We start from the raw sequence: 13752 nt of genomic DNA on the forward strand, positions 1-13752 counted from the left end.
AATTTCCAGTAACAGTTTTTAAAATTGGGGCTCATCATCTTCGTCTCTTTTCTCCGTACTGACATGGTTTCTGCTCGCGACACGATGGCACCGATGCCGAAGGTTCAGCGCCGAGCTCTGATGATGTGATCAAAAATGGACGAGAGGAAGATGACGGGTAAGAAGGATGTGATGAAGCAGCAGAGCTCAGTGATTTGTCACGCTCTACATTTACCATTCTCTTTACTCTTCTACGTCGCTGTGGCTCTCGTGGTTTGGGTTTAGATTAAATTCACATGGTTTGTGATAAGTTTTTATTTTTTTCCGGCTGCTTTCTTCTTCAGGGGTCGCCACAGTGAACGAAGTCGCATGAAGACTTGGCAATTATTTTTACGCCAGATGTCCTTCCTGACGCAACCACAGCCTCTGTGTGGAGCAGAGAGCTGCCATCAAGGGCGCCCGGGGGAGCAGAAGGTCGGTGTTGGTGACCTTGCTCAAGGGCCCAGAGTGGGGCAAATGAGGGTGGAGGCAGGTGTGGGTGCTTCACCTTTCCCACCCACATTTTAATGTTGTCAGTCTGGGGAGTTGAACCGACGACCTTCCGATCGCAAGCTTGCCTTCTCTAACCGCTGCGCCACCACTCCCCCCTGGCTTGGGATAAGAATATATGTCAGGATTACAGAATTGAGAGGTTAGGGGTTAAAACTTTTTTAATATTCGTTCCTCATGTCATACTTTAAGAGCCGCAGCCATTTATGATTTTAACTTTTGATTATGACATCACTGGATCTGGGATCCATTAAAAATAATTTCTGTGGAGCAGCACATGCTCTGAGACTGGGATTACTGGAAAGTCTAAACTTTTTTCTTTCTTTCTTTTGCATTAAATCTATTATTATGTTTTAATTTTAGACAAAAAAAAGGCAAGAGTTAAAGAATAAAACGACAAAAACTTTGACAAAACTTACATTTCCCATTTGGGATTAATGAAGTATTTTTGAATTGAATTGAAAACTCAGTTCCGTGTGAATGGCGGGGCTGTAGTCGTGCACTGAGCCCAACCTCTGACTCGACGGCGTCTTGTTGCAGCTCCACGTGCACGCTCCACATCTTGTTTCCTGTTTCTGCTGCTTCTTATCGTTGTGGCAGCTTACTGCAGTAATTTGGGTTATTTTCTTTTTTTTATGTCTACAAATAATCTTTGGAGCAGTGCCACGGTCGAGGCCTAACAGCAGCATTTTCTTTTAATTTTATTTTAGCCATAAGCTCATCAATCTGGTTAGAAATAAATCCAGTTTCTTTAAAACGAGGCTGCCCGTAGAGCTATTTACAGCTGGTGAAATATTAATTCTTCATAGCCCTTGCGTAGAATTCCACTTCAAAAGATTCAACTCGTGCCGTGTTTGCTCGTCCATTTCTCACCGTTTGAATCAAAGTCAGATTTATTTTTTTGCAGAAAAACTGAAAAATCCTCAGCAACAGGAACAGCAGCAGCAGATGTGAAGACGCCGATGCGCTCCGACGTTAAGTGAGCGGGGCGTTTGATTTAAATCAGCCATCACAGGACGTTAAACCCAACCAGAGAAGAAACTCTGCGTGGCTGCTCTGAACGCTCGCTGCTCAGTGGACTGAAGTGACTCATTCAGTCGGATGTCTTTTTGAGCGTTGGAATGACTCAGACTCACCTCAGCTCTCCACACAAACTGTGCAGAGGCTGGAATCTGAACGTGCACGCACAGAACAAGAGTCGAATTAAAACACGTTTCGAGGCTCGGGTGAATATTCAGAGCGAGGGCGTCCACTTATCAAAAAACAGCTTCTTCATTATATAAAGAACTTGAAGAGGCTTCTTGTGTTTTAATAAACTTTAAGCAGGAAGTGGAGCTCCTTATGATGTTTCGTACCTGCAGCCAAATTATTGATGATCTTAATAAGGTTTCTGTCTAATCAAATGACTACATGCACACCTGGTCCCTTGGCTCTCTGCACTGAACAACAATCTTCTGTTCGGATGAGTGGTTGAGAATGACTCGGAGTTGATCACTCATCAATAATTCAGGGTGTGATCTGTGTTTGGAGAGTTGTCGTGTGTTGAACACCGCACTGTGGCGCCTTGATTAAATCCTCCGTCCCTCCATGCCTCAGAAACCCTGTGAACAGAACGCGACTGAGAGGGAAAACGTTTTCAGTGACTCTGCCGATGCACTGAAGCACAATCAGGTTTTATCAGAGCTTCAGCTGAAAACAGAGGAACGGTTTGTTTTTGGAGATTTACACATTTTTTTCATCTGTTCCCAGAAAAAGTGAGCGATTATGTAATTGCCCATGTCTGTATGTTCAGATCTGTTTGTAAAGTATCTCATAAATGCATGAATTTAATTGAAACTTTCCTCTAACAGGCTTTAGCAAACAAAGCTGGATATAACTCAGTGAGTTTTACAGAAAATGAGCTAAAGTTTGGTGTGGTAGTAGCCGACACTCATCCACAACACATACTTTGAGCGCCAACAGATAACTTTCGTTCCTGGTAGAAAACTTTGGCATGGGGTACACGTCCTGTCAAGGAATGCTAGTTTAATTTGTAAAAAATTAAGAGCACCGCTGAAGGAACACCCTGAAAATAATTACCAACAGAAGAACTGAGACTTTATTTCTTCTTCTTTCGGCTGCTCCCTTCTTCAGGGCCCATCACAGAGAACTAACTCGCATGAAGACCTGATTGTTTTTACGCCGGACGCCTGGATTCAACCACAGCCTCTGTGTGGAGCAGAGAGCTTCCATCTAGGGCGCCCGGGGGAGCAGCTGGTGGGGGTTAAGGGCCTTGCTCAAGGGCTAAGAGTAGAGGAAATGAGGGTGGAGGCAGGTTTGGAGTGCTACACTTTTTTCACCCAGATTATGATGATGTCATTCTGGGGAGTCGAACCAACGACCTTCTCTAACCTCTGCCCTACCACTCCCAAAGAACTGAGACTTTCGTTGATTAAACCAAAATTATCCTTCAATGATCAGTTTTTAAAAAAATGAAAAAACTTGGAAGTAAAATCAGTACAGTAATAATGACTGGTTTTTTTTATTTTATTTTTTTATTTTTAGAATGGATCATAAAAATACATTCGTCATCAAGAAAATCATAAACTGAAACTATTTTTTACTGATTATTTGAACTAAGTGATTAAAGTAACTCCATCACAGAAAACTTGCATATTAAATGTTGTCGTGAAGATATTTATCCCACTGATAATCTCCATAACTAAACTAGTTGTATTAAAACTTAATTTTGCACAGTATAAACAAATATAGTTGCAACAGAACATTTACTACAAGGTCCATTTTATTCAGAGAGTGTATAAAAACTGCATAAAATACAAGAATTGGCTAAAAACCACAACAGGTGGACCCCGTGGACCTGCAGCAGCTCACACTTCCTGTTTTTAAATCAGTCTCGCTCTGAAGGGCCTCGGGTCGTCGCATGGAGCAAATAAAATCTCACAGAAAATTACCTGCAGTAGATCCAGTTTGATGCAACACATTTTACTTTCCCTGCAGGAAAATAAGCTGCAACAGATATAAAAACATCTATTTTATTGCTGATGCTAATGAAAGATAGCAGCCACGAGCCAGAAGCTGCTGCTGCTTCGTGTCCTCGCTCTTTTTTAAAAATTTTAATTCTTTTACCATCAGTGGTTTCTTTATATTGCTATCACTGAGCAAGATTTAAGTTTTAGTTGTCTGAAGTTTAATTTTTTTTGTTCCTGATGTTTGCGTTTTCTAATTCAGTGCACAGTTTTGTGCATCTACTTTGCAAACACCATCGATGTGTGGCTAAAAGGTTGTTTTGTCTGCCTGACAAACTTCACATGCAGACGTTCATCCAGCACTAAGTATTTAAGGCTGATTTATCAGTAATGCCGCCTTTTTGGTTTTTTTTGCATTATTGAATATTTGAAGTAAATTTAGTGTGAAATTCACGCAGGATGCAGCGGTGACGGTTTAATATCGCGGACAAACGTCGGATAATCATTCACACGACTCTGCGTGTCACTCTTCCCTCGAGAAACACTTCCCTTCAGACTTTGCTTTGACTAATGGAGCCAAGAACAAACTGTCGAATGATTCAGAGGAACGCAATAACGGCTCCGCTCATCTGCACACAAAGACTCCCACAACAAGAGAAGCTTCGCCTGCAGGTTTGGCTGCTCATCAGACGACCGCTGAACTTTCTGCCTGAGAGCTCCTCGTTTTAATAAAGATGCTGAAAGTGTCCAGATGACGGAGGAGATGCAGGAGGTTCTGTGCCGTGTGAATCCGAACGCGTCTCCACTGTGTAGATATCCTGAGCTAAACAAGAATGTGATGACCTCTCATCTGTGAAGGTCATCACATCAACAGCTCTGGAACTCGTATTCATTCAACCTTGTACAACCAAACTATCAAAGTAATGGAGTAATCGCCGTCTAATCCTGGACAAACATAACTTAATGAGTTATGAAAGTTTTTCTAACTTACGTGTTCTTAAATTAATTTTTAAGTGTATCAATAGATTAGCTCCTCATCCACTGAGCTCATTTATACAGAAGCAAAACGGTTGCAGAGTCACCAGAGGATCATCAGAACAGAACTGCATAACTCCCGTATGTAGAACCTCTTTTTCCTATAAAGGCACAACATTATGGAACTTATTGCCCGCACATGTAAAAGCTACACCTGAACTTTAAAAAGTTTGCTTACATGACTAAATCTTGGCTAAAGGAAAATCAAAGATGTGATCATTTTTAATACTCTGATTTTATGGATGCAAAAGTCATGTGTTAGTGAGTTAGTATTAAATTTACAATTTTTAATATGTTAGCTGAATGTGTGACGATGTGCTATGATATTTATGTAAATTTGTGGGTTGCAAGATGATTTTAGAATTTGTAGAGGAAAATGTTTTGTATTTTTTTTGTATTTAGATTTTTAAATTGTTTGTATTTTAGTTTTTAATTAGATGAATTTAGAGGCTGTTAGGTTGATTACATGAATGTGTAGGCAGGAGTACGTAGGTACTCTTACTGTATTTTGATTGGTAAATTGTATTTTCATGCGTAGAAATGTCCAACCAGGGAGTGGAGTTACGAATTAGCTGTATATTCTTTGTGCAACGCATCAGTCACAGACTTGTCCTGTTCTGTGTTTGTGTGCATTGTCCCTGTCAAATAAACTAACTAAGCTTTATTTATTCAGATGGTCCCATTGAAACACAAGGACTCATTTTCAAGAGGAAACCTGTTTTCAGACAAACAAAATCAATTAAGACCCAATGTGAGCACGGACAGAAAGCAAAATAAACAGGAAGATAAAAAAGAAACAACTATTTTGATTGCGTCATCTAATCGTAGCACAATCAGTAAAGAAATCTGTGTATGGTTAAATATTTAGTGTAAAAATGCTTCTTAGCAATAAATCATAGACTGTTGGAAAACCCATTTATTTCTATTTAAAAAGAACCACTTTTTTTTTTTTTTATTTAGGAAAATGCATTTGACACGTGTTTAAACTGCTGCCGTGCAAATGGTTTAAAGAAAGGAACGTCTTGAGACTAAGTTTTGTTTTTCTCGTGGCTGCTTCCTTCTGCAGAGTCGCTACCGTGAGTGAACCCGCATGAAATATTTGGGGTTTTATTTGTGCCGGTCTCCCTTTTGCAATGCAACTTGGGCTCAAACCTGCAACCTCTGGATTACGAGACCATCGCACGGACCATTCATTCAACCTTTATTTATACGGGTTAGTCTCGATCAACAAACTACTGCATCCTTTGACCAGACCAAGTCATGAGATGGGGTTTTCCTCTCAACAACAATCTTGAACTGTCATTGCAGTTCATGAAACTGTCATGCTGGACTAGGCCTGTCACGATAACAAATTTTGCTGGGCGATTTAATTGTCTCAGAAATTATTGCGATAAACGATAATATTGTTTGAAATTTGACAATAATTACTAATTATTGTCAAATTTAAGAATAAATGTTGGTTAATTTCTGTGTGTAGTACCTTTTTTACCACTGGATGGCAGTATAAGACTGTTTGAACCAAAGGATGGATAGTGAGGGAGTGAGCAGCGTGTCTCTTTAAGAAAAAAGGGAGGGAGGCCCCTTGACATGACATGGGCTTTCTCTTGTTCCTGTTTTATTTTTTGGTTTTCAATATGGCGGATGCTCGGTGTGGTTTGAGCTCTTTAGCATAGCAATTTTCACACAAAGCTTTTAATAAAAAAAATCAGTAAACAAGTTCTCGGCTGCTTTTTGCAGAGAAAAACAACTTTTACACGAAGGCACAGGTTTCAACTGTTAATTTTGGAGCTTCGACAAGACGGAGGGTTTTTCCCGAGGTCGGCCTGTTAGCTTAGCTTCTCAGCTGAGCTGCTTTTAATGATCAAAAATACGATTTTAGATGGTTAAAATGGATTTTAAAGAAAAAAGAGAAACTGAGGGGTCAGTAAAGAGCACCAGAGTTGAGCCTTTTGTCATCCAGTGTCTTCAGTAGAAAGAAAGAGACACGAAGAAACGATAAAGCCAATAAATGAAAATGAGGTCGATAATTTTCATCTATCATGCGATTAATTGATTTATAGTTTATCGCGACAGGCCTATGCTGGACTCACCAATAAAGTAGTAAAAAGCAAAGAGTCAGGACGAGTGAATCATCACGTGAAAAACAAAATAAAATGGTGTTTACAAACTGGGATGGAAACTTCAAACCATGGAGATGTTTTCAGTCCATCCCTCCCCCAGCCTTCAAACCAAACCCCAGCAGAGCGCTCCGATCGCAGCTTCCTACCTGCAGCCCTTCGATGGCCAGCCGCAGCATGCTGGGCGTCAGTTTGGACGCCTGCTTGAAGGTGAAGTTGCTCCAGTCGATGATGAGAATGAAGCCGTTGACCTGCAGCTCGGGATCCTCTATCATGGATTCCAGCGACAGCAGGATTGACCTCAGGATGTCCACAAATGTGTATCTGAGGAAAAAAACGCAACAGAAAATTAATTCACTAACTCACACAGGACAGACTGAAGTTATCAGACTTGACCAAATATTGGAGAGCTGTTACGGTGTGACGATCTGGAAAAGAACAATAACAGCTTGAGCTGAAACAGTTAATTATGTTTGCAGATGACATTGTGATCTATAGTAGAGCTGTCATTTCCAAACCTGAAAACCCAAGACCTGAATTTGGGCTGAGTCATGATAATGTGTTGGATGGGCGGGCCGGGTCGGTGTCGGGCTTTTGATTGCGTCAGTAGATCAGCTGCGATCCAATTATATGACAACATGGCCTGCCATACAATCACCAGCCACACGTGGCCGTTTCACCGTGAGCTGACCAGCCTTGAAAGAGATAAAATAAAATTCAGTTAAGCTTCAAATTGGACTGTACTGCCAGGAAGCGTTCCATCGCCCAAATGGATGATCAGCCGCTGCACTCAGCGGACGCGCTCGGCCGACGACCCAAACAGGTGAGATCCTAAAGCAGACATGTCAGAGCAGGCTCCGTGTCTGAATAATGCAGAATGCTGGCAGAAGCTGGGATTTAATGAGCTTTGACCGCCATAAAAAGACAAACATCCCCTCAGCTCCAATCTTCTGCCTTTTTTATTCAGCTGCGCACATCTGCTGACTGTTAATAACTATATAAGCAGCCAAAGCTTAATTAAAATTCTTTTTTTTTTTTCAGGTTTGGACTTGTAATTACTGTTAATTTGTTGGGTTGGATGGGGTTTGGAAATTATGGCTACGGGCTTTTTTTGGGGGGGCCCGAATGCAACTTTATTCTAGTGAAAGTAAGGAACAGGTGGAAGAGAGCCTGGAGAGATGGAGGTATGTTCTGGAGAGAAGGGGGATGAAAGTACGAGGAAGAGAACTGCAAGAGTGAAAGGAAATGTGAACAAGATGGTAGAGAGGCCTGCTGTTTTTTTTTTGTTTTGTTTTTTTTGAGATGGCATCTCTAACACAAACGTAGGAGGAGCTGGAGGTTGCAGAGATTATGTTCAGATTGTCAATCTCCCAATCTGACTTGGTCTATTCAGAAATCCCACCAAGGCAGTGATGGAGATGATTTGAACATGTGCAGAGGAGAGACAGTGGACACGTTGGACAGAAGATGTTGAATGTGAAGCTGCCTGAGACAAAATCCACAGCGCCTGTGAGCATCCTGGTGTGATTTATTTCTGACTCCTGCATTAACCACTTTAGACACTTTTAAAGTTTCTACCTTTTTCAGGCTACAGCAGCTCAGATTAAACACATCTGGAGTGTGATTTGACTTAAATGAACATATGGAAAGTTTTATGACTTCCTTCAGAAACCTTTGCAAACGATCACTGGATTTATTGTTTTTTCTCCATAAAAGAGATTAAAAGAGAATCTGCCGGCTTTGTCCGTCAGATATCGCTGATATACCCTCATTCAGTTTATTATAGCTGTAAATCATGCGGGTCTTAGAGCTTTAATTGCTTTTAGTGATGACCATGAGGCTCCTGACATGTGATTAGTTGCCTCCGAGTGTCCTTGAGGATGTTCTTGCAGCTGATGCCTGAAACACCTCCCTGTCCTGCACCTCACAGGTTGGATTCCGCTTCCTGCAACCATCATCATCTCCCCTGCAACATCTCCTGCCATTTCTTCGTCATGAAATTTGATTCGAGGAAACATTTGTCTTAAAACAAGATCAATTTATTGTTGCTTCAACTGAAAACTGAATAAGTTTAGTCTGCAGATTGATCTAAAATGTATATACCTTTTTTAAACGAAACATTTTAATCTTCATAACTAACAGAGCTGAGCTAAATTTATTTTCGTTTTTTTTAGTGCTTGAATTTTATCAAAGTATTTTACGAAATTTACAGTCGAGCTAATCCAAAGGACAGAAGGTCAAAGTGTCCATAATCTCTGGTTACTCAAACACCAACAGGCCCGATCTCTTTTTAAAGCCAAACTAAATCATGTTCTGCACCGACTCATGCCTTTTAACCTCTGCCCAGATGTTAATCCTGACCGGCCACAGCGAGGTGCATTCATGAGCACAATAAGCCCGGGACAATATTCAAATAATACTATATAATAATAATAATAATATAATGAGTAATAAGTGTTTACTGATGCCTCAGGAAGTAATGCAAAAATACCCCGAACAGATTATTGAATAACTGTTTCATTAATACAGTTTTATAATTAAAACATTAACATTAAACTGAAGTTTTATAATGTATATTATTGTGAAAGTTTCTTCTAACTTCCTGTTTTAATTCACAGCACTTTATTTCTGACCTGAGCACTGACTGAGCGTTCTCTCTGTACTTTAATCACCATCACTGAGTCCCAGTTTCTGGATTAAAGCAGTGGTTTCCAGCCAGCCAGGTGGTCAAGGGTCTGCAGGTGATTAATGGGATTCAAACGAGCACGAAGCGTGCCATTAACAAGAAACCAGTGCTTCATTTCAAAGGATGATGAGATAACGAGACTTCTGTCCTGCAGATCAGTCAGACCCACTTTTTTGTTTGGAGGCATCTAACACGTGTATTATTGATGTTTCTTCAGTTTTTTAAAAGGCTGATTCTAAATCCAGAGACATGCAGGAACTATGTGAAGTAAATTTGATTGGTCTCAAACCAAATTCCTGAGAAATATGAAGATTTAACGTGCGGTGCAGATTTAGATTTTCACTGCGAAGCTTAAATGAGCCAAGAGACGTTGCTGACTCACAACTTTCTGTTTAATGCACCTGTAAATTTAGAACCGTTCATTTTCTGGGCACCATGACTCTTCTGCAGGACGTCTGTATTTTCTGACACGTAATGAACGGGATCGGACATGACGCAGCAGCTTTGAAGCAGAATGGATTGAGGGACTCAACAGAGGCCCCGAGTGGTAGTTCTGGGTTTGTCTCCTGAACATGCTCCGACCACAACCTGACCAAAGATGAGAAGGACTCGTTGGAAATATCTCATCTCTGTTAGAGCAGTGGTACAGTATCAGAGTTTTGCCTTTCAGTTGAGCTCCTTCGTCACCACAGCCCAGAATGTCTGAACTCCTCAGACTGAGGTGTAGACGGAAACATCAAGTCTGAGCTGAAGCAACTCAAGATGTCAATCATAACAAAGATACGTATTTATCATCACCAAGATTAACACTGACATGAAGCAGATTTACTTCTTATGAAGCAACTCTATTTGGACCATCATGTACTCCGGAAAAAAAATAAAAATTAAAAGAAGCATTCATTAGAGAGCCCAACACCACCACCACCACCACCACCAGTCCATTGGAAAGTTGTCTTATACAAAACCAGTCTGTGGAGGTGGAAAAAGAGTAAACACCTCTGTAAACAACAATGTGCTTCCACTTTAGTGAAAAATCTTTTCTCTTTAACATGAGAGCATGAATCCAACTTTGTAAAAAAACATAGTTTGATAGGTTGCTGGTTCAAATCCCGGCCGGGGACCTTTCTGGGTGGAGTCTGCATGTTCTCTCAGTGCTGTGTGGGTTTTCTCCCACAGACCAAACACATGCATGTTAGGCTGGTTTGATTGGTGACTCTAAACTGTCTCTAGGCGAGAGAGTGAATGGTTGATTGTCTCAATGTGTCCCTGTGATGGACTGGAGACCTGTCCAGGGTGTCCCCTGCCTCTTGCAGTGATGGCTGAATATGGGCACCAGTGACCCGAAAAGGAAGAACAGAGGATGGATGGATGGATGGATGGATGGATGGATGGATGGATGGTTTGATAGGAACTTTATCAAGTTTTTCAGAAAGACGATCCCTGAGTGCTGTCCTACAGGTGCTCAGGTGTCCTTAAATGTTTGACCATGTAATTAATTTTTGTTCTCCTTTTTAGGATGGTTACATTAAAATACCTTCTAAACCCGTTAAGGATGGTTGTACAGAGAGATTCACTGTGACTAAGTGGTGCTGAATGGACAGCTCCACATACACAGATCTTTATTTGTCTCTTTAGTCGGGTGATCAGAAAACCTAAGTGTTTTTTTATTACCTGCTTTGGTCCCAGTTGGCTGCAAACAGGACCAGGATTTTCCTGCCATATCTGTCCAGGTTAGACAGCACGCCAGGGAAGCCATCCTTCAGGGCTTGTTTAATCCCCGGGTCTGTGGGTTTCAGGTTCTTGAACATGTCCAGGTTTTGCTGTCTGTACTCAAAGTACTGAGCCAGCAGCCGGAACGCCTCGAAGTGGTTGAACTTTCTGGCCCTGAGGAACCTGAGGATGAAGGCGTCGTCTGTCCTGAGGAAACCGATGTCTGGCCGGGTGATGATCATGTCCCGGACCTCCTGGATGTCCTGGTGTAAAGTCTCCGGGTTTTCCTTCAGCTCCACCTTGGCCTTCTCCAGGGTCTCTGGAGAGAGGCCAGCCTGTAAGTGAGTCATCCTCTGCAACAGCTGTCCCTCCGCGGGGGCTCTCTACAGCAGCAGCCGGCAGTAACACAACAGAATTAACGGTTCCCTCCGGCAGCAACAGGGCAGGGAAGTGGTTTTTCTTTCTGGTTCCCTGATCAGTAGCTGACTTCAGACGGAGGCCTGCTGCTCTGTAATCCACCCTGAACTGGTCCCATCATCTGCTGATGCACTTTTCATCATACAAGCCGTCCACTTGTTATGCACGAAACCATTCCCAAGTACTCAACTTTAGCATATTTCCCACACCGTGGCGGGATGAAGCGGTCCGGGCTTCAGGCTGCAGATCCAACCTGCTGATGGGAGCGTGGGGGCGACACGCAGCAGCCGCCTGCCTCCATGTCAGAGCGTCTCCTCACCGTTTCTCTGCTTCGGTGACACAATGACGACAGCATCAAAGTCTATCCGTGGTCGGCAATGCGGCACGACCCTGCAGCTCCTGCTACAGCAACAAACCTCCGCCTTGAGGACACGTCTCCGTCCACCGTCCTGCTGCTGGTGGTCCAGGTGGTCCTGGTGGTGGTTCTGATGGCTCCGTCACTGTGAATCCAGGCAGAATCTGCTGCTCGTTTCTGCCTCTATAACCCAGTTTTTATCATCCCTCCGCTCATCCACTAAAATTTAGATCCTCCACAAAGCCTCCGAACATGTGTCCTGCGAGGTTTTGTCCCCCGCCTCCTGCCTCTGGTTTGGGTTTTGGAAAGGGGTGGGGTGGAGCAGATGATGGAGGGGGATTACAGCCTCCGCTCCTCCTGCTGCTGGTGCTGCTGCTGCCGTCTGTTCACTGGGAGAATGACTGACATCCGGAGAGTCTCTGCTCCGCCCGGTGGATGGACACCGGGGGCGGGGGAAGGGAGGTGGTGGCAGGAGGGGGTGGAGGTTAGGATGAAAAGAGATGCCAAAACGAGATGCAGGGAGAAAGAGACGGCAAGATGGAGGGTGGGGGATGGATGGATGGAGGGGAGGGCAGGAAATCCAAATCAAAAGATGAACCTGAACATGGTTGGGGGGGGGGGGGGGGGGGGGGGGGGGGTGTCTGGGTGTTGGAAGCCCGAGGCAGAATTGGGGGGCCCAGTTTCTTTTCCACCCGTCTCTGACCCACTTTTGTCTCTGAGAATCGTGCGTGTGCAGAATTTTAGCCCAGTTTTAAACTTCAGTAATCTTTTGGGTCTTATAGAAAAAGTACATTATTTTATATTTTTAAAAATTCTCACTTGATTATAAATACATTTAAAAACATGTTGATCAATCTGCTGTAAAAAAAAAAAAAAAGCTCACACAGATTAAAATAATATAAAGAGTTTAGATTAAACATCAAACTGTAAAATAAAAATGTCAGACTCGTTTAAATGTCAAGAATAAAAACAAATCTTTAAACGAGTTTTAAAAGTGTCGAGTGTTCGTGATGAACTGAAGGAACACGTTTAGATGCACATGGATTTTGTTTCGGTTCCATTTTTTGTTCTATATTTACCTAAAAATAAAACACTTCAAAGCAAATAACGTTTAGAAAAGGAAAAGCATTTTTTAAACTTTCTTTGTATCTTTGTTTATTATATTTGTATTTTAATCTAATTGTCATAGTTCATCAAACTTGAGAACACAAGGAGTTCAAAGAATAAACTAAAACTGTATTAAATAAAACTAAAAGCCGGTGTTTCTGCAAAATGTACGGTCATGAGGGAGAATGAGAAAGAAACAGAAACAAGCCACATCCTGCATGTGCAACATCTAATGCTGCATCCTGGAGTGATGGCACAGAGGTTAGAGCTGAGACTGATGAGATGAGGTGCAGGTGAGATGAGAAACAGCTGAGACTGATGATATGAGGTGCAGGTGAGACGAGGAACAGCTGAGCTTGATGAGATTAGATGCAGGTGAGACGAGGAACAGCTGACCCTAACAAGATTAGGTGCAGGTGAGACGAGAAAAAGCTGACCCTAATGAGATGACGAACGGCTGAGCCTGACGAGATGAGGAACAGCTGAGCCTGACAAGATGAGGTGCAGGTGAGCCTGACAAGATGAGGTGCAGGTGAAATGAGAAACAGCTGAGCCTGATGAGATTAGGTGCAGGTCAGATGAGGAACAGCTGAGCTTGATGAGACGAGGAACAGCTGACCCTAACGAGATGATGACCAGCTGAGCCTGACGAGATGAGGTGCAGGTGAGATGAGGAACAGCTGACCCTAACGAGATGATGACCAGCTGAGCCTGACGAGATGAGGTGCAGGTGAGATGAGGAACAGCTGACCCTAATGAGATGACGAATGGCTGAGCCTGACAAGATTAAATGCAGATGAGACGAGGAACAGCTGAGCCTAATGAGATGAC

General features: G+C 42.5%; 1 protein-coding gene across 1 annotated transcript in view; it reads right to left on the minus strand.

Annotated features, from left to right (window-relative positions):
- Window positions 1-11513, minus strand: part of clvs2 (clavesin 2) — a 47254-nt gene extending 35741 nt beyond the window's left edge. The window contains exons 1-2 of the mRNA XM_037685664.1: window positions 11004-11513; window positions 6796-6970 (exon numbers count right to left, since the gene is read on the minus strand). Of these exons, the coding sequence (XP_037541592.1) occupies window positions 6796-6970; window positions 11004-11392 (564 nt within the window). The 5' untranslated portion in view covers window positions 11393-11513. The remainder of the gene's footprint in view (window positions 1-6795; window positions 6971-11003) is intronic.
- Window positions 11514-13752: the final 2239 nt, after the last annotated feature.

The sequence above is a fragment of the Nematolebias whitei genome, chromosome 12 (assembly GCF_014905685.2).
Source record: "Nematolebias whitei isolate Nwh7 chromosome 12, NemWhi1, whole genome shotgun sequence".
Lineage (NCBI taxonomy): Eukaryota > Metazoa > Chordata > Actinopteri > Cyprinodontiformes > Rivulidae > Nematolebias > Nematolebias whitei.